General features: G+C 36.6%; 2 protein-coding genes across 3 annotated transcripts in view; both read right to left on the reverse strand.

The window, feature by feature from the left end:
* The window catches only part of LOC110456799 (circularly permutated Ras protein 1-like), a 28,234-nt gene extending 7,829 nt beyond the window's left edge, over positions 1 to 20,405 (reverse strand). The window contains exons 1-13 of one of the 2 annotated variants that reach the window (XM_021507760.1): positions 20,321 to 20,405; positions 17,568 to 17,740; positions 16,007 to 16,192; positions 15,436 to 15,618; positions 13,906 to 14,065; positions 6,718 to 6,789; positions 5,985 to 6,330; positions 5,203 to 5,438; positions 4,907 to 4,991; positions 4,191 to 4,394; positions 3,496 to 3,688; positions 2,085 to 2,330; positions 1,613 to 1,729 (exon numbers count right to left, since the gene is read on the reverse strand). In XM_021507760.1, the coding sequence (XP_021363435.1) occupies positions 1,613 to 1,729; positions 2,085 to 2,330; positions 3,496 to 3,688; positions 4,191 to 4,394; positions 4,907 to 4,991; positions 5,203 to 5,438; positions 5,985 to 6,330; positions 6,718 to 6,789; positions 13,906 to 14,065; positions 15,436 to 15,618; positions 16,007 to 16,192; positions 17,568 to 17,693 (2,154 nt within the window). In that variant the 5' untranslated portion in view covers positions 17,694 to 17,740; positions 20,321 to 20,405. The other variant, XM_021507761.1, reaches the window with a different exon arrangement.
* On the reverse strand, positions 12,007 to 13,286 carry LOC110456800. Its single transcript, XM_021507762.1, has 2 exons — positions 13,045 to 13,286; positions 12,007 to 12,821 (listed from the first exon to the last, which is right to left on the reverse strand). The coding sequence occupies exons 1-2, from the start codon at positions 13,273 to 13,275 to the stop codon at positions 12,219 to 12,221; spliced, it is 834 nt and encodes a 277-aa protein (XP_021363437.1). The 5' UTR covers positions 13,276 to 13,286; the 3' UTR covers positions 12,007 to 12,218.
* Positions 20,406 to 26,871: the final 6,466 nt, after the last annotated feature.

Below are 26,871 nucleotides of genomic sequence, written 5' to 3' on the forward strand. Positions count from 1 at the left end.
TAATTTTCCCTTTGGGGCCCCGCCCTGGCCCCAGGGGTTGGGGTAGGAATCCCAATTTTACAATTTTGAAGCCTCATCTACCAAGGATGATTCTGACCAAGTTTGAAAAAAATCCATCCACTGGTTCTTGAGAAGAAGTTGAAAATGTAAAAGTTTACGCACGACGCACGACGGACGACGGACTACGGACGACGAAGGACGAAAAGCGATTAGAATAGGTCACTTGAGCAAAGCTCAGGTGACCTAAAAAATAGTACTTGCGTGGGTCAAATCTTGGGTTGTAAATCATGTTTTTTTGCATTTTATGGCGTTTTTTGATGTGGTAACCATGGTTTTCACAAGTCCCAAATGTGGGGAAATCACTTTTTGAAAAAATATTCATTCTTCTAAAAAAAATGTATTCAAAATGTAGTTTATAAATATATATATATATATATGTAGGTGTGATGTGCAGGATGAATCCGCTATCCATGTTTATCTGAGACATGCCCTTTATTTTTAGGGTCAAGCCATTTCTACAGTACTCTGCTACCTTAGACTTTTTACTAAAACTGCTGTTATCACAAAAACAATACAATGTACCAACACCTATTAATGAGCACAATATGAGGGACCAAAATTATTAACAAACATTAAGCATTCTTATCAATATCTTTTTCTACAACATTGACCCTGCTGCAATCATTACACAAAATCACATCAATGATTACATTAACTTATTAATTTCATATGAAACACAATGATTGGTTAAACTAGAACTGTCATCAGGAGGATGACTAATTACATAATTTAGTGACCTTGACCTTCGGGTTTCCAGACAAGTAATTTGGCATAAAGGAATCATAATATGAAGATTTCTTTTTGGCAGCATTATCGTTTGTGATATTGATAATCAACCTCCTATGAGATTTATTTTCAGGAATTACAATCAATTTCTCTGAAAACATTTTTACCCTTCACAATTGTAATAGTTAGAAGCTTGAGAAAATTAGAATTACAAAGCTTTAGATGTGTAAAAAGAACAATTTATCTAACATATGCATGATGAAAATGTTATGGCTTGAAATTATTTACAATTCATTTAAGCATTTAAGCATTTAACCGCTTTCAATTGGCATTCATATGCGATATGAATGCCAAGTGGAAAATGGCAAATTCATCAAATTTGTTTACCTCGTAGAAAACCAAATTACACTTATTAAGATTGATGTATTTATCATATGAGCTTGTTCACTGAATGGGAAAGCCACCTGTCCAGGGAGGGTCAGTGATATCTAAAGTAGCAATTAAGATATCATGATAATGACGATATCAACAACTGGCTCATGGCATTCAAAACCTCATGAAAGCTATCTGAATATGGTAGGGTTATACAGAGTCAATGGCATATGATGGTAAATATATTAAATCTAACACGAAGAAAAATCTTCATTATGATTGACCAATCACAATGACCAAAAATAAAACTGTCCCCTTGCCATGCATGTTGAAGCAAAGTGTATTTCAGGAGACCTCAAAACTTTCTCATATATGTTTTACATGATATCAACATTTTTGTCTGCTTGGACCCAACTTTTAACAGGCTAGCACTAATAATGCTAACGTAGCCTACCTGAAAGGGGAGACGTTCCACATCCAAATCCTTGTTGTTATTTCTCCGTTTGAAAAAGAACGTAACATCAGTGTCTCGGGTAGCATTTCCTACCTCTTTAACAATCTGGCTGCTGCCCTGTAAATAGATGTGCAATGAACAAGATAGCCACACTCAACCTAATAAATGCCCCATCCTTTTCAAATCTTCAAATCCCCCCCACCCCCCACCTCCTGTCATACATGTACAAGAATGAGAGAAAATAATGCTTTTTATAAATTTCTCATACAGCAAGCAGTGAAAAGGAAGGTTGTACCACACTTTGGGCCATTTCCCAGTTTTAATATTATACAAAATGAACCCAAGTTGCTATTAAACTATATTTTAATTTATTTTAAAAGTGTTTGAACTTACTCTTTCAAAAATTTTGAATGTGCCTATATAGACAATGATCTAAGCCCTAATAAATAAAAAGCCCAGAGTTAATGCTTACTTTTGGGAAGTCTTCGTCATCCACCTCTAGCTCCGGGTGAAGTTGGAACACCAAACACACATTTGTCGCCACAATGTAGTTTTGAGAAATCAGTCGCAACTGTCGCATGATCTCTAGAGGAGCCAGGACATCAACATCACCCCCAGAAATATTAGCGCATGGAGATACATTCTCAAGTCCGACAGGTTCCCCTTCCACGGCCAAGATGGACACCACTATTCCATTTTCTTTGGCATAGTTACCCACCTATAAGTATACATCAATATCCTGATGTCTACATAATTAAGCTACCTATGCTTAAGGTAGATCAATCCAGTGCTTTGTTTTATATCTCTAACAAAGAAGAGTTCGAATTTGTATCAAAGTGTACTATAGGTAAGAAACATATCTACCAGGTATCATAATTTACGTTTTTTATAAAAACCATTTTGGCTCCACACTAATGTTTTTACTTTTTTGAAACACTATAATTTTGAGGGATAATTTCGAGTTTTATAACTCCCTAAAAAGCGACACAACATAACATACTGTAAAACTGGCAGTAAAAATGACATTAAATTCCATAATTTGTCCACAGAAAATTTGGCATTATAAAAGGATTTGGCAATAATCTGAAAGAAATGTATAAAATAGGGACCTTGAAATATGTTGGCTGTAAGCAAGGAGACAAATCAAACGAAGGCATGTACATATTGTGGTTTTAATGTATTTGTTTTTAAATGAATGCAAAGAGGAAATTGTATTAATCTGAGAAGAAAATAACTTTGATAACATGTGTAAGGGTTGGGGAGCCCCAGGTTCATCCCTCTTCCATCAGGTATTCTCACACCTCAGACAGAAATATCCCACGTCATAAAACGGCAATCTGCATTAAATGTATTCTGTTTTGTCGTTATATGTATTGTTTGATGTTGTCAGAAATATGATATTGTTGAAAAAATATAATCTTCACTGTAAAATATGCCGTTTTCTTTGTTAGGACGTACTACGTTTTTACGCTGAAGTATTAAAATGTAGCTTTAGTAGTGTAGAGGCCATTTTTATTTGAGGCCTCAGACGAGATGCTTGTATTATATAGCAATATTAACAAACAAAAATAGCTAGAAGGTGTGAGAGAAAAAATATCAACTACCTGTAACTGAGCAGGATCGTGTTATCTTAGTCTCGGGCTAAGATTCTGTAACATCCCAACCACGGCTTACACCGCGGTTGGGGCTATGTTTCAGAATCTTAGCCCTCGACCGAGATAATCCGATCTCGCTCAGTTACACGTAACAGATTTTATTACTCTCATGCTGGAGGTCTAGGCCTATTCCTCTTCATTCACTCTTGTCTTTGAGTTCTTCTGTCATGCCCAATCATTCAATCTTTCATTGCAATATTATTATTATTATAACTTTACATGTCTTACCATGGTGAAGTAGTCCTTACAGGTGGTATCACTGCTGTGGAGTCTACCAATACCAGAGTTTGGAGCTCCGTCTGTACACAAGATGACCTCTGAACCCTTGGTTCCAGTCACCATACCAATGGCTGTGGCCAGTGCTGGTCCGAGGGCAGTGCAATCCCTGGTATGCATGTCTGTGATCTTTGCTGTAATATCACTAAACAAAAAATATTCTCATAAGCATTACACTAAATAATCAGGAGTCTTTACCACTCTCGTAAAAGGTTTAATTACTTATTCCCTATTATATCACATTTTCCCCCATAATATCACAATTATTCCATTTAGTATCACAATTATTCCATCTAATATCACAAATATTTCATCTACCGGATAATTTTATAATTATTTCTTATAATATCACAATTAATCTATCTAATATCACAAATATTTTATTTTATTTTACTATTATTACCTATAATATCACAATCATTCCATTTAATATCACAATTATTCCATTTAATATCATAATGTATCCCTATAATATCACTACTGTTCTCCTCAACATCACAGCAAAAAAAAGATATTGCATTAAAGTAAAATTCTTCAAACTTTATACTGATATGGTGTAACTTGTTTTTCACTTTAATGAATATTCTTCATCAGACTTCATCATGAATCGGAACAACTTTTGGCTCACAACTATATCTGATACTCACTCATAACTTTCCTCTAATGTACGGGTGTCCATCTGCTGTGCATATTGTTTACCACACGCTACAAGGCCGTCAAACGAGTCTTTGATGTGACTGTCGACCAGAAATGGTTCCTGAGCACCGTCACCTATAATGGTCACGTCGTTAGCAAATTGTACCAGGATCACTCTCCTGTCTGGATTTTCCAGCTTCAGTCGCTCAAGTTGTCTAGATGAACATTTAGATATAATGTATATTAAAAATTATTCAGATTTTATGAAACAGAAACTGAAAGCTTCTTTTGCAGGTTTCAAAAACATCTGTTTGGCACTCCTTGCTTGACGAACGAAAGACATTTCCGAAAGCTCGCAAAATCAGTTTCCAATTAGTAAAATTATATATATATATATTTTTTTCTTTTATTTCCTATGATTTCACAAAAAACATCTACATTGAAGGAATATGAACCCCCAACCTCTCGATTATAGAACCGGAAATTCTTCTGCTGCGCTTGTATTTATATAGTGATATTGGAATTTATATAGTGATATTGGAATAAATTCAAAATGTTTAATTGACTCCTTGAGAAATTTCCCTGTAAATTTCTTTGTGTGATGCTAGAAGAAGAAACATAGACTGAACAGGAAAACACTTTTTAATGCCTGTATACGGTAGAAAAGTGATGGGACTCTATACCTTAAAACCCGTTCTGTGGGGTTAAATGTAGCAGTGTTACATACCTTTTAAGTGCTTCCTTAATGGCAGCCAATCTCGTAACTTGAGTGTCAAAATTAGATGACCTGTCTCTGGCTTTCTTCCATGCAACTACAAAAGATAGAGTTTCATACTGATTGATAAGAAGGGTTTCAATATCATTAGCAATGACATGCCGACCTAGGCCTGCACTAGCTAATTATGATTATATTTTTTCATATTTCCACGACATAATAACTTTCCCTCACATAATCAAACTGTTGGCTATTGATATAGACAATACTCAGATTAGTCTTCAGTTCAAACTTTAAAACTTGCGTACCTTGCAGTTCTGGTAGCTTGGTGCTGTAGCCCATAGAGCCACTGATATCAATACAGTAAATAGTGTATCCTTTTCCCAAGTTTAGTTTGTCCTTCTCGGTCCCTGTTGCTCCAGCCTGCTGCCCGGCCTCGGTGTCGGACGGTGCGGGCGGGGACATGATGTAGTCAATAATGGCCTCACACGGAATCTCATCTTTCTTAGTGTTTGGCAGAATGTTTTCTTTCTGGCAAAATTCGCTGTGTAGTAAAAAATACAAGGATATCTTCATATGAAATTTTAGATTAAATAAATTCCAAAAAATCCAGTACATCACAATACTTAATTTATTATCTAGTTTCTTGTTAAAGCCCTGTTGTTTGCAGTCATATCTTTTTATTGGTTCAATAATTCACTGAATAACACAAGATTGTCCTTCACTTGAAGCTCCAAAAATAACTGTCACAAACTTGAAAGGACAATTATTTTCACTGACTCTAATTCTTGTAGTATTATATTAAACACAAATATACTGTGAATTAGAAATACATGAAAATAAGAAAATTTTCATCACACTATTAAAACTAATACTGTGATTTTTATGCATCCTAACACATTACCTCCTGTCCTGCAGGTAAAAAAAAATAATTATGCAGTGTACTTCCTCCAGGCCTAGGAAGCACAATGATTTTATAATTTCCCAGTCTTACGCTATGAATTGGAGCTAGAAAGTTACTTTTAACTTAAAAATCATGGGTAACACTATTTCTAAATCCTAAACAACGTTTGACTCTGCAATAATTTACCAATTCCAATTGAGGTTTTCTGCCTCCTGTACTGTGTTTGAGATTGACGACAGGACAGCATCACAGTTCCCACACCGCACAGGGTCGCCTGTCGCGGTGGCCAGAGGGTCATCCAGTGTCTTGAGCGATACAAGCACCACATTGCTGGTTGCTTTTTCATATTTCTTGGACGTTTTGGTAGTAACTGAGGGAGGGAGAGGAGGAGGAGGGGGAGGGGCCCGTCCAACAGGAGCTGATGTCGGCCTTTGTTGCTCGGCAGAGCCAGATTTCTTGAAGCTGAGCAGACGCCTCATTTGAGCAAATATTCCAGTATCTTCTCCTTTACTGCTGGCAGATTGTGGTCTCTCTGCAAGTGTAGTATGTTAATTCACTAATAGTATTGCATACAACAGTATAAACGGATTTATATACAGACACAAACAGTTGTAAACTGTGTATTTGGAGATTTGAACCGATACATTTGTCAAGCGACACCATGTGACCTAAGCGCACAGACTACATCAGGACATTTCACACAGAGGACACAACTGTCTGCAGAGTTACCGTTTGACATCAACTAATGATTAACTACCACAGGTAATGTCTCCACGCTTTAAGAATCATAACCCTAGGCCTATGTGAGAAAATGTGTTCACCTTATCAAAATTCTTTTGGTAAACACATTGCTCCATAGTACTGTCATTTCTTTTACCGAAAGGTTACAATACCATCGTTGTCACAATATAATACACACCAGTTCCCCCAGCTTGTGCTACTTCCGAAGTGGCAGACTGTGATCTCTCTGAAGTTGACTGTGACTTTTTATCTGTAAAGACATGTCAATAAAGTTGTCATCTAAACAGTGTTTTTCTTTTCATAAATTTCCTCTGTTTGGTACACTGAAAGTATCAATATAAGCGAAGTATGTTATTTCACGAATAGTATTGCTTACAATGATATTAACTGATTAATATACAGACACAAACAGTACTAGTAGTATACTGTGTATTTGGATATTTGAGCCGATACATTTGTCATTATCTACCACAGGTAACAATGGCTCCATGCTTATAGGATGATACAGTGTACCCTATATAGTAAAATTCCTTCATCCTCTCAAAAGTCTTTGGATAAACCAATTTCTTCATAGCACTTACCCAAGACATTATGTTCCATACCAGACGAGTTGAGATCAAATTTTACTTCTGAGTAAACTGTCCTCCTGTGGTAACCTACTTTGATACAAACCAGTCCAGTTCCCACTCCCCCCACCCCAAAACAATATCCTTCCTTGACCTATAATTTGATGTGTACCAGTTTCCTCAACAAATAAAGTTACAATACTGTCCTTGACACAATTTGATATGAACCAGCTTCCTCAACAGGTAACAATACTGTCCTTGACACAATTTGATATGACCCAGCTTCCTCAACAGGTTACGATACCGCCTTGACCTAATTTGATATGAACCAGTTTCCTCAACAGGTTACAATACTGTCCTTGACACAATTTGATGCACAACACTAGTCCCCCTCCCCCTGCCCCTGCCCTAACCGTACCATCCTTGTAGTCTAGTCACCTAACGCCAAAAATGCCCTAACCTCAAACAAATTGCAACAGAAACGGTTGATGCATTTTTATCATCTATTTTATATCACCAATGACTTCTGAAAAATCGACATCAAAAAATTAAAGGGAAATTGACAAATTAGGGCCTCCAACTCAAGTATCTCAATAAAAACCAATGAAAACTAGTAAACATGTGTTTCAACTTATTATGATTTATTTCACCGCAATTGGGATCATTTCAGAAACATGATTAGTGATTTGAATAACTCATAAAAAACTGTCACAAGACATTTTCAATGAAAAAAAAACAAATTGTTCAACGATTATACGTGGGCGAGTTGACCAATTCAAATGAAATACGACGTCATTTTGTAAGCATTCCAGTGGAGAAATTACGGTTTGGTCGTAACAATTCATCACTCTTGCTAATTCGATGTATAAACAGTACATCTATTCTTAACATGATATCATTTCACTAGAAGGACTATCAAACCAATCAAGTATCAGATGAATATTTAACATGGTACATTTTTGTGGGCGAGTTGACCAACAAGTAGCAATTTTTTTCTTCTTCTTAGTTTGCAAAGAAAACACAACTTTTAACAAAGTTTTTAACGGCACAAGTTTGATAAAGGGTCCAGAGTTATGTATCTATGCAGTGGCTATATTGGGACCCTTCTACAGTTGGTTGTAAGTCTTTAATCACGTCGTAAGTCGTAACCTTATAGTAGGGAGAGGGAATAGAATTTACGATATGTTAGTAAAATGTCCCCAAAGGAAACTAAACTATGAAGATAAAGATTAATATAAGTGATTGTTCAAGAATGATAATCGTAAGAGCCATGTCTCTACTATCATTGTTTTACTAACGCTATAGCATCAGCCAGCCATTCATTGAATCAATCATCTTCTAATTCCTCGGCCACTTGTTTTGATGAGTTTGAACAACTGCTACCTCTGCACTCCCCACAAACCGTGGAGCACTCCAATCCATGTTTTCTACAGGTGCATCTCTTATTATCACAATTAGTTTTACACTGACATCGGATGATGCGTAGAAGACACTCAGGTGCAGCAGCTTTGTTGGTTTTGATAGGCATAAGTTTCTCTTCAGAGAGCATCCATCCCCATTCTCTTGGATTCAAAGTTATTTCCGATATCCATGTTTGTACTTGTAAGTATGTTCTCAAACTATGGTATGCTGCGGCCGAGGAAGTTGGAGGAATGGTGTGTATCTGTAGGAATGTTTTGTTCGTCATGACCCGATTTACAAACTTTCTGTATCTTAAAGCATCCAGATTTTCGTTTGGCAAACCGTTGTACAAAGTACTGATAATAATTTCTCCAGAAGCTATGACATGCTCTTTAGTAGAGCTTGAAGAAAGAAACACACTAGCTTGGGTTTTTAAGACGTCGCTTTCCACAAATTTCTTTAGAGTTGCAGCCTTTCCCACGCCAAATAACCTCGAGGTAGTATCACAACCACTTATGGCGTGTATCACGGGGAGTATCTGACACATGCCATTTCCAAGTACACTGTGTTTTACCAATGTCCCATACCTTCAATTTGCCACTTGGTGAATGATTTGATTTGAAAATGAGCTGTCGTGCAGTAATGTCCGTATGGTACAACAAGAGTACCAACAAATCTGTGTCCTCGCCAAGTAATACGGTGGGTTTTGACGTTGCAGATGACGCTGCTGTCTGTGCAATCAAGACGTCGGCATCTGTGTTTGCGTGTTTTGTATCCATGCCACTTTCAATTATCTTTTCACTCAGCATATTAATGAAGTTCTGCTTATTTTCACTGTTTGCCAAAAACATGTCTTTCTTTGACCGGAATGGAGTGTTCTCGTTAAAATTTACTTTGGTTCCGACGATTCCTCGATTGCGTCGTAGGTGGATTCCATCTTTAGTGTCAGGGCCAGAGCTGTAACCATCAAAGACGACGGTTGTTTCTATGTGTATCCGCCGTATGTAGTCGATGTATTTCTGGCATATTTGGCCGAACGTCACATTAGTTTGCCAATTCACTCGATGTATAAGGGAGCCTCCATCAATGACATAACGAAATCCATCTGTACCTAAATCCTGTGCTTTACATTCACCTAGATTCCATATAGAATCAAGCAGTGTTGATTTCTGTGCTAATCTCATAAAGCCAGAGGGTTCAAACATTGCACTTGGATGGCCACATAGCTCGTATGAGAAAATCTCAGCTTGGTCTTCGTAAAAGTTGTTTGAAGCAGCGATGAAGCGTTGAAATAGCAACTGGGGGTCAACTGATATGGTTTCATCATTGATCTTGAGTGAGGACTTTTCACCTAGCGTTATAACTCGCTTATTTCGTTTGAACGAATACTCTTGGACGCTTTTGCCGTCCATAGATTTTAGAATAGCCTAACCTACTGCTTTGGCTGTGTCAGCATTGACCTTGTTGTCTGCTGTTACGCCTGTTTCTATATTCCTGAGAGCAACTTCCTCAAAGAAAGGATTTCTGTTAGCGATATACAACGCTAATGTCTGAGTGTCTGCTGCGTCCTTATTCCTTCGAGATACGCCACTCTCCTTGTGTTGGTTACTTGTGCTGTATTTTACGTTCGTGAATTCTTGCATGGCATTGTTTATTTCAGAACAGTCTGGCATAGACAGAACCCATTGTGCTCTCTGACTTTCAGTCATTCCCCTTCCTCGTGTCATTCCACCAGTTGCCTTGATGCTTCTCATTAGTACTTGTTCTATTGCTAAGTCTGAAGAAATCCCTGACCAATAAGCATCACTTCTTCTGATAACGTTGTATCCGGACAGCAGGAATTCAAATATTGCAGTATTATCTGTTTCGAGACTCTTCATTTGTTGAAGGTAAATCCGTAGTGATTTTGCATACAAGTTATGCCCGGCTGCAGCAAGGTATGGAAGCATTTCTTGAATAGCTTGTAAGTGTAATTGCCAGTTACCAGTCGTCCTCTCGGCCTTTATAAACCTACGGAGTATATCTACCATATCCATGTACTGGAACCATAAGCGAGATATTCTGTAATCTGAGTGCGAAAGTCTGAAATTGTCAATATTAGATTTGATTTTGTCCAAGACTGAACTTCCGCACACTATCTCAATTGATGCAATGCCTGACAACAGAGAATCTAACAGCCTTGCTGTCTCGCATAAATCAGCTTGGGTAGAACCGAAGTAGTCAGGATCATCTGATTGTCTTGGCTCGGTTTCCTGATTATCTGTTGATCCCGGTATCGGTATGTCCTAGAGCGTATTCATGATAACGGCTGTCAGTGCTGTATCTATAAGAAAATGTTCGCGCACAGCTCTTGCAATGTCCTTTCCGGTTAACATGTGCGAAACAGCTGTAGGGGCATATACAGTTTCCATCAGCTCCTTTAGTCCTGAACCTGCCATTGCCTGCCCAATGCTTCCGAGGAAACTCATTTGTGCATGAAAACCTCCGAGCTTCAGAACCATGCTCTTGAGAATACTGTTGTTTGGTTCATTCTGTATTATCGTCATTGCCTTCCAATACAGCGGCTGGTCAAATGTAATGATAGGAGTAAAATTATTTCTCTTTGCCTCTTTACACACGAAATGGAGCGTTGAAAAGATACACGTTACGTCGCTTGGATTCATGTCAATCATGGGAAGAAAGATGATTGTTGACTTACCAGGAAAAGCATCGTCCATGATTTTGTACATCATTGCTTACCAGTTTGGCCGTAAGCAGCGCAAAGGCCAAGATGACCTAGACAACAAACCGAGTTTCCAGGTCTCGTCGTGGTCTGCTATTTCTTGAAGAACTTCAAATTTCAGCTCCGACAGACTGTTACTCTGGCCTCTTTAAAACTCGATGTTTATGTTTGCCAAGTCAGCTACTTCTTGTATAGTTGGACTTCCGCGCGGTACAGGATTTCGCCTTGGCATTACAGGAGTAACTGCAGCGATGATTCCCATTCCGTGGAACGTTCCATGACCAACCAGAGTTCTTAAGTTATGATCTATGTTGTCTGCTACATATTGGATGAAAGACCCCGCATCAATGGTCGTGTCATTCCTACCATGTGCTGCCGCAGCATTCAGTTCATACTTCTGGACCTCTTTGTAGGACAAAGAAAAACCAAGAGTGTTCAGCGTTTCAATAAGGAACTTCGATCCAAAATGATGGTGCATTTGTACACCGAGACCTATCTGAAGCGGGGCTATGATTGACTTTGGTCTGCATGCCTGGATAATTGCTTGTCCAATAGCCGATATCTTTACTGTTGGTTCGGACTGACTAAAAACTCCTCCCAGAAATATCCGTAGGGTATCAGGTACATAATCGCAATTTTGCTGAGAAGAGATGTATTCTGAAGATGGATAATAAGCTTTGAAGCAAGAATCCAGTGACTTGATGTCTGCTTTTATAAGTTTTGCTGCGGTGAGAATAACGTGTTTTTTTTCTTCTTCGGGATTTTCAATCTTGGGTCGTTCATAGAATTCTTGGAGAATCGTTGATACATTTTGCGTCAAGGTAACAACATTTGGTTTTCCATCCAGATCAGTTATTACAACGGATTTTCCGAAATGATCGAGGATCCTCTTTTTCATGTGTACAGAGCTATATGCCTCGTTGCCGCAAGTCCTTTCCATTTCTGCCACTAAGTCGCTTATAGTAATTTGATCCTCCTCTCCCGCTTCTATCAGTCTAACAACTTTAAGAAAAGCATCCTCAGAAGATGCCTTTTCAGGTCATCCAGGGGTACTCTTTTTATGTCATTGTATGAGCTTTTAGACAATGGCATCATCTTCCCCGTTCTGAAATTGACACTGCAAGACTGATGGTACACAGCATCAGCTGCATGGAGGTCTGCAGGGGCTATTTGGAGTCTACCAAGAACCTCTTCCGCCCATTCATCATTTCTTGTCATACACTTAGCTTCCAAATTGTTCTTGAATTCCGTTGTTCTAACTGGAAACACATCGTGACCCCTTTTCCTCTCGTTTACCTTTGCAGGTTTCCCGCAAAAAAGGCAATGTTCCCTTAAGTCGAAATCGGGTGTTGTGGATCTTAAAGACCTTTTCGGAGTAATGCTCACATTTCCCGTTGTTGGCTTCAAACTCCTGGGATGTATAAAATCACGACAGCAACCTTGATGGACCCTTTGGCCTGGCGAAGCTATGATAGTGTCGCCTGTCTGTCGACTTACAAGGTTGATACTTTCACTTCCTTTTTCTCGAAGTTGTGATGTTGGCTCATCATCATCAAATGATTTCAGGCAAAACACACAGGTTTCAATTACAACCTATAATAGAAAGAACAATATGAAACAAAAAGAACAGAGTGAATTTCACAATGGTAATAGGTTTAACACTTGTATTATTAAATAAATGAGTAAATTCGCTTAAACATCTAAATATAACAGGAAAATAACAATAAAATTAAATAAAAGTTAAAAGGAAAAAACAAAATATATCTGGCCTAAAAGGTTACACAATTGTACAATGGATTTGTAAATATATACTCACCATGGTTGCAATATGCAGTATCCAGATATCCAAATCCGAAACGAAATACAAAAACACAGAGCAGAAATGAAAATCCGAAAAACGAAAAACAAAATTTAACAAAAGAAAAGACTTAAATAAACCATTTGAAAAAAATGCAAATTGTGTACGCAATTTTATAACTGTCTGAAGATTTTCATATACAGGCTTCCATACATTTTTTATTCGCTCGTACACCGCTTTCCTCAACATGTACGAGACGGTGACATTTTGGGCTTCCAACTACATTAAATCTAATTGGTAATTAGTTATTATATTCACAAAAAGCATATATGTACTCAGTTCTTTCAAACATGCTCGGGCATATGCTAAATCGTTGATGAAAACAAAAAGTTCAGCACGGTCAGCTGACATTGTACTCATCGACTGATTGGCAACGACGGAACAAAACGTCGTGACTAGTGGAAGCGGAAAATAAGTTATAATCGCAATAATTTAACATTACTATATGAATTTTTATATCAAAATGTGCAATATTTACTTACCGCGGTCAAAATGACAAAGCAATGAAGCGTCGTCTGCATTTGCCAATTTGGAGTTATCGCCCTTTCAGAGCTCTTCATGTCTACGGCCGCCCATACGTGCCAGCTAGACTCCGTCGTAAAGCTACACATTTGCAACCAGAATTAAAGCATTTTCCCCTTTGTCGATTTTTGTCGATTTTTGATCTGTTTTTTAAGATATGATAAACTTAATTATTACAGTAAAAATCTTTCTGTTGCAATTAGTTTGTGGTTTATCATCAGGTGACTAGACTATTGAGCACTGGTTCCCTCATCCTTTGTTACAGAACTGACCAAAGTTATGTAATACCATACATACCAGTTCCTGCTTTCCTGTGTTTTTCTCTGAGGCCTTTGATGTGGACGTTCTTTCTATACGAGTCTTCGATGGTTGGGTCGTAACAATCCACAAAGGTGTTGGTGGTATATCGCACAGTGACAGCAGACTTGCCGACTGCTCCACTCCCTAAGATGACCACCTGTTTGGCAAATACCCGTGTATGTATGTGAAAACTATCTAAAATATTGTTGTTTAATATTATAAATGCACTTTTGCTATCATTCAAAACGTATTCAAATTTTCTGAGCAGAGTTTCATAATGGACTTGTCGTGTATGTATGCACCACATTCAACAATTCACTTAAAATACTTCCTAAAGTGTTTGAAGTCGACCTGTAAATCGGGGTTATCTCAACGTAACGCGTTTATTCACTGCCGTTGATCTGTTACCAGGAAAACTGGACACAGTGATATGTCACAAGTGCCATTTTAATTTTCAAAACAGTCTCGAAAGTAAACATGCAAAAACAAAGAGCAACAGGAACCTGCATATCACATTTAAGAAAGACCCCTCCTGTACTTTCTGAGAAATAAAGATAACAACCTTAATTGTCAAATTCCAAGATGGCCACCATTTGTCCATTTTATTTTTCCAAGCAGTCCCAAAGTAAACATGCTCAACTACAGACCGAGAGAAGCTTGATGATGGTGAGCTAATAAAAACCCTTTTTAATATAAAATAGTCTACCTTTATACCAGCAGAATTATAAGACTCTTTCATGCCAAGGGGTAGGATAGGGAAATTCCACTCAAGAGGTTTCAAATCGGTTAAAGCCTGAGGTTTGCTGAGGGTTTTGCACCAACTTGGATATCCCAAGGGTAGAATTTCCCTATCCTATACCCCTGGGCATGAAGGAGTATTTTTCTCTCATTCCAATCACCAAAATGAACTAAGAAACCACAAGCCATTTGAATTGATATGTCTCGCCCATGCCCCGCACGCTTTGACCATCAATGCACATATCAGAGAAACTAACTTAAACGCAAAAACTTCAAGCTGATGGAGATGCTGACAAAGTCAATGGACCATAAAAGAAAGGCAGCATCCAACATTTGATAAAATGGGTTGAGATGTACTACCTAAGATAGATCTATGGTCCAAGTTTGTTTGGTCTAGCACTTATACTTTCAGAGAAACTAACTTAAAGGCAAAAACTTAATGTTGACGCCGTCGCCTAAGTCTCGCTTCCACTTCGTGGCGGCGAGACAATAAAACGGGTAACAATTCATGCATCAAAGCCACGAAATGTTTCCGATTTTGTGACGTCACATCATTGTTGTCCCATTGTGATGTCATACAAATGAAATGGAGTGTAAGATTGAAATCTTTTACACCACTTTCTTACCGTGGACAGTTTTGTCATTTATGCACATAAATGAAAAAAATGAAGCATATTCAATGTTCTATAGGTGAGAGCTAATATTCCACCCCTTTTTTGACAATTTGAAGTCCAGTTTAATTAAATAAATAAGTATAGATATATATGTATAAACATGTATAACCATTACCTTGTACGACGGCTCCAATCTAGGAACTTCCATCACCAGTGTCTCAAAAACCTCACAGATATTGGTCCCATCTTTGGCCGATGTCTCCATGAAAGGAATGCCTAGTTTCTGTGCCAATGCTTTGCCTTCATCATGCGTGACCACACGTGTAGCGTCCAAGTCAACTTTATTGCCACACAGTACCTAATGAAAATAACACACCAATTATTTACCAAAACATTATTTGTTGCATTTTCACCAGTTGAAGAAAGATAACACTATAATATTTGTAACATTTTTACCAGTGAATAATGAGGTATGACCATATGGTGGAAATAAAACTGAAACATCATTAGTTACATATTCACCAGTGACAGTTATTGTGACAACAAAACGTTAGTTGATACATTTAAAAATTACAAGAAAAGGTAAGACGTCATGGTGAAAATGCAGTGTATAATGAAAAATGTATTTTCTTATTGTTGAAAATAACAACTAATTATTTAACTGCAATGCGAAAACTAAATTTTGAACACTTTCTCAAAAGTACAATCACATAAAATTTATGTTAAGTTGTATGACATTTACTCACCGCTGGCACACGGGTTTCTCCTTTGATCTTTAGCATCATGTCGTAGATCGCCTCCGCCTCCTCCAAGCTGTACTTGTCAGTGATACTATACACCAGTAGGAAGGCGTCGCCAGTGCGTGTGTACTGATCCCTAGTAGTGGAGTACTCCTCCTGACCAGCTGTGTCCAGGATGTCCAACAGGCATGTCTGACCATCAAAATATAGGGTCAAACAATCAAGGTCAAAATAGAGGGTCAAACGATCAAGGTCAAAATAGAGGGTCAAACGATCAAGGTCAAAATAGAGGGTCAAACGATCAAGGTCAAAATAGAGGGTCAAACGATCAAGGTCAAAATAGAGGGTCAAACGATCAAGGTCAAAATAGAGGGTCAAACGATCAAGGTCAAAATAGAGGGTCAAACGATCAAGGTCAAAATAGAGGGTCAAACGATCAAGGTCAAAATAGAGGGTCAAACGATCAAGGTCAAAATAGAGGGTCAAACGATCAAGGTCAAAATAGAGGGTCAAACGATCAAGGTCAAAATAGAGGGTCAAACGATCAAGGTCAAAATAGAGGGTCAAACGATCAAGGTCAAAATAGAGGGTCAAACGATCAAGGTCAAAATAGAGGGTCAAACGATCAAGGTCAAAATAGAGGGTAAATGTGATTAAGGTCAAAATAGATGGCCAATGTGATCAAGGTCAAGATATAGGGTCAAATTGTGATCAAGAATCACAGTCAAAATAGTATCAATGAGAATATTTGGGTTAAAACTGTGTGAAAAATATTGTGCAATATTTAACAAGGTACTTTGAGAAATGGATCTGGCCTGGCTGAAGAATAGATTTGGAAAAACTAAAATGCTCAATTTCAATATCTGAAATCGGGAGTCTCCCTCAAAAAAAGTAAGAGTTGACAAGTATGAACTCTACCATCCCATTTAGTGGTACTCAGAATCAAAGTTTTATAAATGTAGGTGACAACAGTATAAGATATGCCCCAGACAAGGAGATTCAGAGTGCAAATGGCCATAACTCTGCATATATGGCTACAAGGCCTGATATCAGTTTGTTACACTGTCATCTGAAGAGAATCTTGTATTGAAAATTTTGCAATTGCATATATGCGAGACAAATCTTGGTTAAAAGGGCATCACAGAGAACAATGGGCCATAATTCCTTATAATAGGACATAAGACCTGAATTTAGAATGATACAGCTCCTGGCTCAATTTGCCTTGATGTAGTTTGATGAGTCGGTTAGAATATTTATATAGGTGTGTACTGGTAGTGAAGACATAGGTCCTAGCTGCCTTATTAACATCATTTTAATGCTTAGTCCAAAATTCTCTCATTGCCCTCTCGTTTCTGCTATCATAATTTGTTTATGTCATTGCTTTATGGCCAGGCCAGTCACTTAAAGATTTTGGCGATGAAATTTAAAAAAAAAAAAAAAAAAAAAAATCTGATACTTTTACTAATTGGGAATTAAAAGTTCATTTGGGGAATAAAATGCCATTTTTGCATCAGGAATAGTGTCATAATCCGACCATTTACAGACGGAAAAAACACTGCATACTCACATCCCCCGAGTCCTGATCCCCCTGTGGTGCTGTTGGTACAAGTTCCTTGTGATCCTGATCTGTAACCAACTCTGTATCTTCCTCACCGCCACCACCTACGTACACATAATTACCACCAAACTCCATGGCTTCCACACGTCAGGCTGCTGATGTCTAGCTATTAAATGTTGTCCCTGTAAACTCAGAGGAAGATGAAATTGCACAATTAAACACATACAGTGATTTTTTTTGTACCTTCTTAACAAAACTTTATAAATTTTACAACAACTATATTTAGCAAATTATATCAACTTATAATAATCACTCTTGAAGCTATGGCCCCTGAGATGGTAGTTACAAGGGGGATTTAATGTGGGTACAAAATACTTATGAAAAGGTAAATTAAAAACAAGTTTTAAAACATTTCAATTTACAAAACTGAATCCAACTTGAGAACTTAATCATAAGTAGTAAAAGTTGCAGTCAAGCCATCAAAGGAAAATATAAATTATAAATGTACTAATATTACATTCCAGAAAGAAAAGAACTTCTCTAACTCTGGACAGGGATATCCACCATTTTACCGGTGTGAGATTTTCTTATCTCACCATAGGATTGAGACAAGCTACACGTGTTCTTTGCACGTTCTCAACAATTGTATGACGTCATAGCAACAATACCATGACGTCACGGCAACAATACAATGACGTCATGACAACAATACAATGTCGTCACGTCGACAATTCAGCCGCATCACATCAACATTGTCTTGCATTGATGTAACGTCTATATAAAAGACATAAGAGGGTAAACAGGGTAAGAGAAAAATAATCATTCTCTCCCTTGGGAGTGATACAGGGTGATCTCAACCCTCGGGGTAAGATTCTCGGCAAGCCTCGTGTTTGACAACTTAAGAATCTTACCCCTCAGGTTGAGATTACCCTGTATCACTCCCAACAGGGGGTGAAAGATTCTATTAATCTCTACCTTTTATGCCAGGTAATCTTTCTTTTTGTTCTATATTTGAAGATATTGGTACTGTGCAGGACTAAGGTATTTGACTTACCCACCCAAAGGCAACATGACTGAGCAAGTGATCTCTTTCACTGCAATGATAAGCAATTTGATTCTTCGAAGATCACTTTGTTTGTGCCAATTCCACTGAGCCAAGTGGCTGTGTCTAGTGTATTTCAGTCAGACATTGCTGTTTCAACCATGGGGATTTTTCGTTGTTGAAGATTTCATTATAGGCATTTAACCATATTTTTTACCACAAAATATCTACAAAATAATATGATTTGGCGTACATTATGTTTCAAGTCAGTGCCACTTACATGTTGTATGGGGAAGCTTATAATACATGTACACCGTATTTCTTTACACATGCATATATACTAATTAAGTTATTTCAATCTTTGCAGAATTAATGAAGTGAGTTAATCTTTGTTCATGTTATATTTGACAAAAAGAACCTAAATTTTTAAGTTTGGCAAGTGGGATTTAACATGTGAAATTTTCAACCATTTGCAAAAGTTTCTTAAAGTTAAAAATAGTTTTTTCGACCCCAGGACATGCGGAGTGAGGCTAAGATTTTGTAACATTGGAAGGACTGCACCTATCCAGCAACTGACCATGTTCAGCATTGCAGAACTAGCGAGCGTTTCCAAAGGTTAATTGTCACGCATTGCTGGAGTTTAGCTTAAGCTTGCCAGTAAGGCAGTATCTCCCCTCATAATCCTGGGGTTAAGTCTTTACCTTTTTGATGCTGACTTTTGTAAAACATCGAGTTCAAGTAAATATTTAAAAAAAAATCGAGCATTCTAGAGTGAGGTGGACACATCTGGCGTGTGACTTACGCATGACTAGTGTGTGACTAACGCATGAGTAGCGTGTACCAGCGACCAAGTAAGACACCCCTGAAAACTATAAGCGTATGCTAACGTGTCACTGGCGCGCGACCAACGATTAGTCAACATCAGACAAGCGTGTTGAGTGTGTGACTAACATGTGAAACACGCTGCGTGTGCTTGGGGTCCATTCATTGGTCATTGACAGGTCGCCAGTGAGTCGTTCACTGCAACAGTGCAAAACAAAGATTGTGAACGATTAATAACAACCAAGTAACGCTAAGGTAACGACTGACTAACAATAGCCAAACGCGTGCAACATTCAGCGGACGTTAGTACAACTTTCCAAGAACGTTATGGTGTGACGGACCCATTAACCATTTAATTAACCAACCTTAGAACTGAAGTAACCAACAACAAATCGCCGAAACGGACCGAATCACTGACTCGCTACAGTCACTTATAATAAATTTACCGTCCTACGTACAGGACTTCAATATCACTTATAATCATTGTTAAATCAACTAACCTGTGATTCTATGACCAGGAAGTTTAGTGCGGGTTTCCTCTGCCCCTGACACCAGATCGATTAAGACATTTTGACAGATAGATGTCCCACACCAGATATCTATCTGTCAAAATGTCTAAGTCTGGTGTCAGGGCCAGAGGTAGTTCTTAATTTAAGCAAACTCCTTTGCAATATATAAAAAAAATATCTCGTCGTCAGAAAGCTACGTTATCGCAGCTAGGCCAGAGGAAACTCGGGCTAGAAGTTGTGACAGCTTCACTTCGACCGAGATTCTGTAACATTTTAATCTTACCACTTCAATGGAATTTCCACGCAAATTCTGTAAAAGCAAGACCTCCACTCCACTGTACAGTACAGAGCGAAAGTTGAAAGATAATGTTCAACGAGAAGAATCTCACCTGCACCTCGGTTCTTGACACTTCGAACAATTACCAACCGGATCTTGTTATGGTGCAACTCGCAATTATCTCACGAGCGGGTAATACCCATGTGTCACCGCTGAAAATAGACGAAGGTAAATAGCTAAAAATAACCGACGTTTTAATTGGTTGACTGAAATAGTTTTATTCAGTGTTGCCTAAAATAGCTGTTAGTTAATTAAAAAGTCGACAGCGTGTAGGCCTACATGTGTCACTTGTTTGATTATTAATTGACCTTTTCAGAGCCTTAAAAGATTATGACATGAAAATACATTTTGAAGGAAAATATATTGCGATATAAGGGAAGCGGGGAATTCTTTTTTCTTCAAGCGATAAACATATGTTATGATACAATTCAATTAATTGGTATACCATTAAATGTCCTGGCAGAAAACCAGACTGATATTTATAAAACAACGAATTATCAAAAAAACAGTTATAGATATGTTTGAAAATAACACGTTCAAAAACCTTACCAACAGTAGACAAGAGAGAAATTGGTCGGTAATTTAAGGGAGAATGTCTATCACCTTTTTTGAATAATGGCATAACTTTTGCAAGTTTCCACAATTTAGGATAAACACCAGCAGACAGTGAAATATTAAATAGTAACTCAAGAGGTTTACAAATAGTATGGCAAACATTCTTTAACATGTAATGACTTATTTCGTCCTGGCCCGAGGCTTGGCCGAGTTTCAGTATTTTGTAGGACATCAATAATTTCAGTGTAATTTAATCTAATTGAATCAAAAGTTTGATTGGTTTTCGTCATTATACTCTCAGTTACTGGATCTACTAGAGTTGGTATAGTCTGTGATATACCACTAGATTTCATCAATCGTTTAATTAATCTCCAATACGCTTTAGGATCAGAAGAAAAATAATCATCAATGATGCCGTGGACATTTTCATAAAAATTTAAACGACTATTCTTTTTCATATTATTTACCTTATTACGCTGACTTTTAAACTTTTGAATGTCATGAAGACGGTCTGATTTCCTAGCAATTTTATGTAACCTATCCCGATTTCTTATATTTTTTCTTAATTCCGAAGTCATCCAAGGTTTGTCATTTGGCCTGATGATAACTTCCTTAGTAGGTATACACATTGTAGCAAATTCTATAAATACATTAGTAAAAGTTTCACAAGCAATATCCACTGATTCACAGTTTAGAAAAGACCCGTTCCAGTCGTACTGATTTAACGTTACAAAATCGGCTCTTTTATACAACCAGACCTTACGTTATACACAGATTTAAAGGCACATGGTAGTTCTACTGACTGTTCTATATATATATATTTATGACAGAGGAGTCAATAAAGGATAAAGAATCGCTTAAGAAAATTGGATCGAGTAAGCTAGATCTAGTCTGACCTATACGTGTAGGTTCCAGTATAACATTTGATAAACTAAAAGAACTAATTATATCTAAGAAAACATGGTTTGTTGCAAAAGTTATCAACTCTACATTAAAATCCCCAGTAATTATTAAATTTGGTGTATTGTCGAAAGCATTATATATAGATGCGCGCAAATTTTCCCAGAACGGTAATACTGAATTTTCGGGTCTGTATATGGTACAAATAATAAAACTAGTATGCTGTAAGATGACTTGTATCCAAATTGCTTCGTCGCCATGATAGTCAAGGTCTGCTAAGCGGTTTACTTTTAACAAATTATTAACATAAGTATATCATCGTAGAGGACATGATCATCTAAGTAACTTTCAGTAAGACATACAATATCATAATCTCCTGCTATGTCTTCAAATATAATCCATCTTATTTCTTATACTTCTAATGTTAAGATGAAATACTGAAAGCTCGCCAGAACTCGGACTAGGATTAGATTCAACATCCATATACACTAATAAAAGAAGGAGGAGAATAACAGAAAACTTGAATTTCGAAAGTAAGAAAAGAGAAAAAACATTTAAAAGGTTAATTAAGGTTTTCATACAGTCATAATTTACCGTTAGACTGAGGCATCCGTATGTATGTGTATACAAGATCGGACTGGAGATATGATGAATATCGCATGACAATAAAAAAAATAGCAATAAAACGAGACCAATATTATTTTGCTTGATTATACAATGTAGCTTAGCTTAGATAAGCGAATAGTACATTGAAATAAACAGCTGTCTTAAACAACGTGGCGAAGGAATCTGTCTTGTTAATAAAATTCAATCGTTTGCCTATAGAACGTGTTTTACAATAATAAAAACCAATGGCACACCTCCATGTATCAGTGCAACATCCCATCAAGGAGGGTAAAAATGACAATTTCTAGTAATATCTAGGTGGCCAGTGGTAGTTTCACGCTCGTAAAAATATGAAGTCATCCGATGGACAGGATATGAGTAAGAAAGAAAGTAGTAAGAGTGACAGGTGGGATTTGAAGAAAGAAGTGATAGGTAAAGATATATCGAGAGTGACAAGGAAAAGGAAAGAGGAATAGAAATATGAGAAAACACAAATATGTATATATTTAGAGCAGGATGGTGAACCATAGAAGGTGGGTGATAGACGACTCTGTTGAGATATAAGGTAAGTATATAATGGTTTAAACAGAGCCTAGCATTTTATTCGATTCGTTTTAGGGACTGGGTAAGATTCTTATTCGTTATAAAACAGTACATAAAGCATATTACATTAGGACAATGGAGGAGAAAAATGTAAGGTACATGTAATTAAACATAACGTACGGTAAGTATGGAATACAAAGCACACTAAATAAGGATTACAGGATATATATACAACAGGTATCGACTATGATTCATATTATACAAAATGTCCGGTAAGTATCAAATATATACATCAACAAATAAAATAAGAAAAAAATAATAATGATAATACGTACGGCCAAATATATATTATATTGCATATTACAGCAAATGTACAAACAAAAATGTGTTTTAACTGAAGCGAATAATGTCTGTACTAGATGGGTAAAGTTCAATACTAAGGCAGAACATGTGTAAAAAAAAATGCATAATTACATAACGGTAGGTACAATATATAATTTGGTTCAAAAGCAGCACATATGTCAAACGCAACATAGGTACGGTAATATTTGAAATTTGAATAAATAAATGAAAATGAATAAGTAAATACATAATACTATGACATAATTTGTGAACATCAGTTTGTATTGTACAAATTACTGTAGTGTGACATAATTCAATGATATGACTTCACAAGTGTATACACTAGAACGTATCTAAATAACAGCGCTATAAACACATGTGTCTAAGTTGTTTGGTTACAAATTATGAATACGCACTGATATATTTATGTTCAATACATACCTATTCTAGAATTAGCACTAAGACATGCATACACATTAATTCGTAAATGCTATGCCACTCGTGACAGCATAGTATCACAACATATTTGCGAACCAAGCTAAAAGGGAGAACTACACATGCATGTCACGAAAGAGTTATACATACGTACCAACCTTTTCCAATTTATGTATACAATATGCATCATTATTCCGGTATGCGGACTAGGTTTATATAAACACACATATTCATTCGTGATTCGTGTTCATTAAATCACTATTCCTTGTATGCACTTATATACTTGATTATTTAGTAACGCGCACTAAAGCGGCATAAAGCCACACTAAATTATGAATATGAATCAATTCATTTATATATATAATATGAATACTTATTCATGCTAATAAACACATCATTGAATCCAAATTATTTCATATTTAGAAACAAGCGTTAGGACTTACGTACGACTGACTGTACGGAAAACTCTTAGGAATTGAAAACGCCAGTACTAAATCAAATACGATGCCAACAAAATCAGTTCTGAGTAAACTACATTGTACATAGAATTCATATGGTATTTACAGTGCTTTAAATTCAGATCAAAGGAATTAACAATTTGTAGATTTGTCTTTTTGTTTTTTGGTAACTAGAAAATGGAGTCTGTTTGACCAGGACCTCCCTCCTCCGAGTGGGGGACATCGGGAGCAATGTCGTCGTAAGCCTGGACTTATACCTTCGCTGACTCCATCGTGACTTTGAAAAAGATGCGACCGTCGTTCGCCCAGTATGAAGCAATGCTTTTGGCTTTACGCGCACGGGAAAGTTCACCGATGAGTTTCTGTCTCTGTCTTGTTAGATCTTCCGAGATAAATACATTGAATGATCCGGATCTGTGGGTTTTAAGGGCAGTTTTGGACATAAATATTTTATTCTATTTTCCAGTTTTTGAATCTGCATATAATTTGCCCTTTTCCGTTTCTGAGTTTGCCAATAATGTGCGAACGGTGAATATCTTCGGTAGTCAGAGGTGGAGACATCTTGAGTTTCACAGATGAACAACAAGGTCGTCTGTATAAACAAGCTCACTCTGTGTCATCGGTACACCATGAAAACGGAGCGACGTTCTCCGACCTTATTGTTCTAATTCTTCAAGGCTCGACTCGAGCGAAACAACTTTTTCGTTCAAAGTCTTTACTTCAGCCTGAAGCTTGATGTTTTCATTTTGTAGATGAGACACATCTGTCTGTTGACGGGTAGAAATGTCTTTGACCTCTGTGCTAAGTAAGATAATTTGGTTAAAGTTTCCTTTGAAAAATGAAATGTTGCAAGGGACGATTAAAAATTACACGATAAATCAATATTATTAATCAGACCATTTTAGTTTTCGTACGGTTTAAAAACACCGTTTAAAACATAAATAAATACTCATAAAACGACGCATTTTCGTCATTACGAGTTCGATCGCATATGTATATATCATTCTGGCGTATCTAAGTCCGGTGCCAGGGCCACAGGAAACTCAGGCTATCTGCACGGTTGACGTAAGGTGGCGGAGTCAGTTCGCGTATATATATATGTATAGTTCCATCTATGCGTTGCGTTCGACTCTCTGAGCGTACAAAGAAAAGATTTTTGGTTTGAAGTTTCTGAGAGCGAATGGACGTCCAAATATCGCCCCTCTCTAATATTAGACGAGAGAAAGCATTTGATTAAGATAAATAAGTTGTTATTGTTTTACCTTAATTCCCCTACCTGTAAAGGGTCATGTTATTAGTTATTGTGACCCTTTGTCATCCTCGAAATTCAAGGGGCTACCTAGCTACGCTGAAGTGAGCGTAACACTTGGAATTACGCGGATGGATAATTATATTTGCCCAAACATTAAGAAATCGGGCAGAAGACAAAAATAAGAACACAATTTTGTTTTGTAAATCATGATCGTGTTTAAAATTGCAGAAGACAAGACTTTGGTCATCCAAAAATCATTCCGTATTTCAAGATAACAAAACCAGCATTTCTATAGTACTATATATATATACACATAATGTCATTTCTAGTGAGTACTATATACATAAACAGAATGACATTTCTAGTAAGTACTATATATATACACAGAATGTCATTTGTAGTAAGTACTATATATATACACAGAATGTAATTTCTAGTAAGTACTATATATATACACAGTGGCATTTATAGTAAGTACTATATATATACACAGAATGTCATTTACAGTAAGTACTATATATACACACAGAATGTCATTTATAGTAAGTACTATATATATTCACACAGAATGTCATTTCTAGTAAGTACTATATATACACACAGAATGTCATTTATAGTAAGTACTATATATATACACAGAATGTCATTTATAGTAAGTACTATATATACGCACAGAATGTCATTTATAGTAAGTACTATATATATACACATAATGTCATTTACAGTAAGTACTATATATATACACAGAATGTCATTTCTAGTAAGTACTATATATATACAAAGTGTCATTTATAGTAAGTACTATATATATATACACAGAATGTCATATATAGTAAGTACTATATATATACACACAGAATGTCATTTCTAGTAAGCACTATATATATACACAGTGTCATTTATAGTAAGTACTATATATATATACACAGAATGTCATATATAGTAAGTACTATATATATACACACAGAATGTCATTTCTAGTAAGTACTATATATACACACAGAATGTCATTCACAGTAAGTACTATATATATACACGAATGTCATTTACAGTAAGTACTATATATACACACATAATGTCATTTCTAGTAAGTACTATATATATACAAAGTGTCATTTATAGTAAGTACTATATATATATACACAGAATGTCATTTATAGTAAGTCCTATATATATACACAGAATGTCATTTCTAGTAAGTACTATATATACACACAGTGTCATTTATAGTAAGTACTATATATATACACAGAATGTCATTTCTAGTAAGTACTATATATACACACAGAATGTCATTTCTAGTAAGTACTATATTATATACACAGAATGTCATTTATAGTAAGTACTATATATACGCACATAATGTCATTTATAGTAAGTACTATATATATACACACAGAATGTCATTTCTAGTAAGCACTATATATATACACAGTGTCATTTATAGTAAGTACTATATATATATACACAGAATGTCATTTATAGTAAGCACTATATATATACACACAGAAT

The sequence above is a fragment of the Mizuhopecten yessoensis genome, unplaced genomic scaffold, assembly GCF_002113885.1.
Source record: "Mizuhopecten yessoensis strain PY_sf001 unplaced genomic scaffold, ASM211388v2 scaffold8849, whole genome shotgun sequence".
Classification (NCBI taxonomy): Eukaryota; Metazoa; Mollusca; class Bivalvia; order Pectinida; family Pectinidae; genus Mizuhopecten; species Mizuhopecten yessoensis.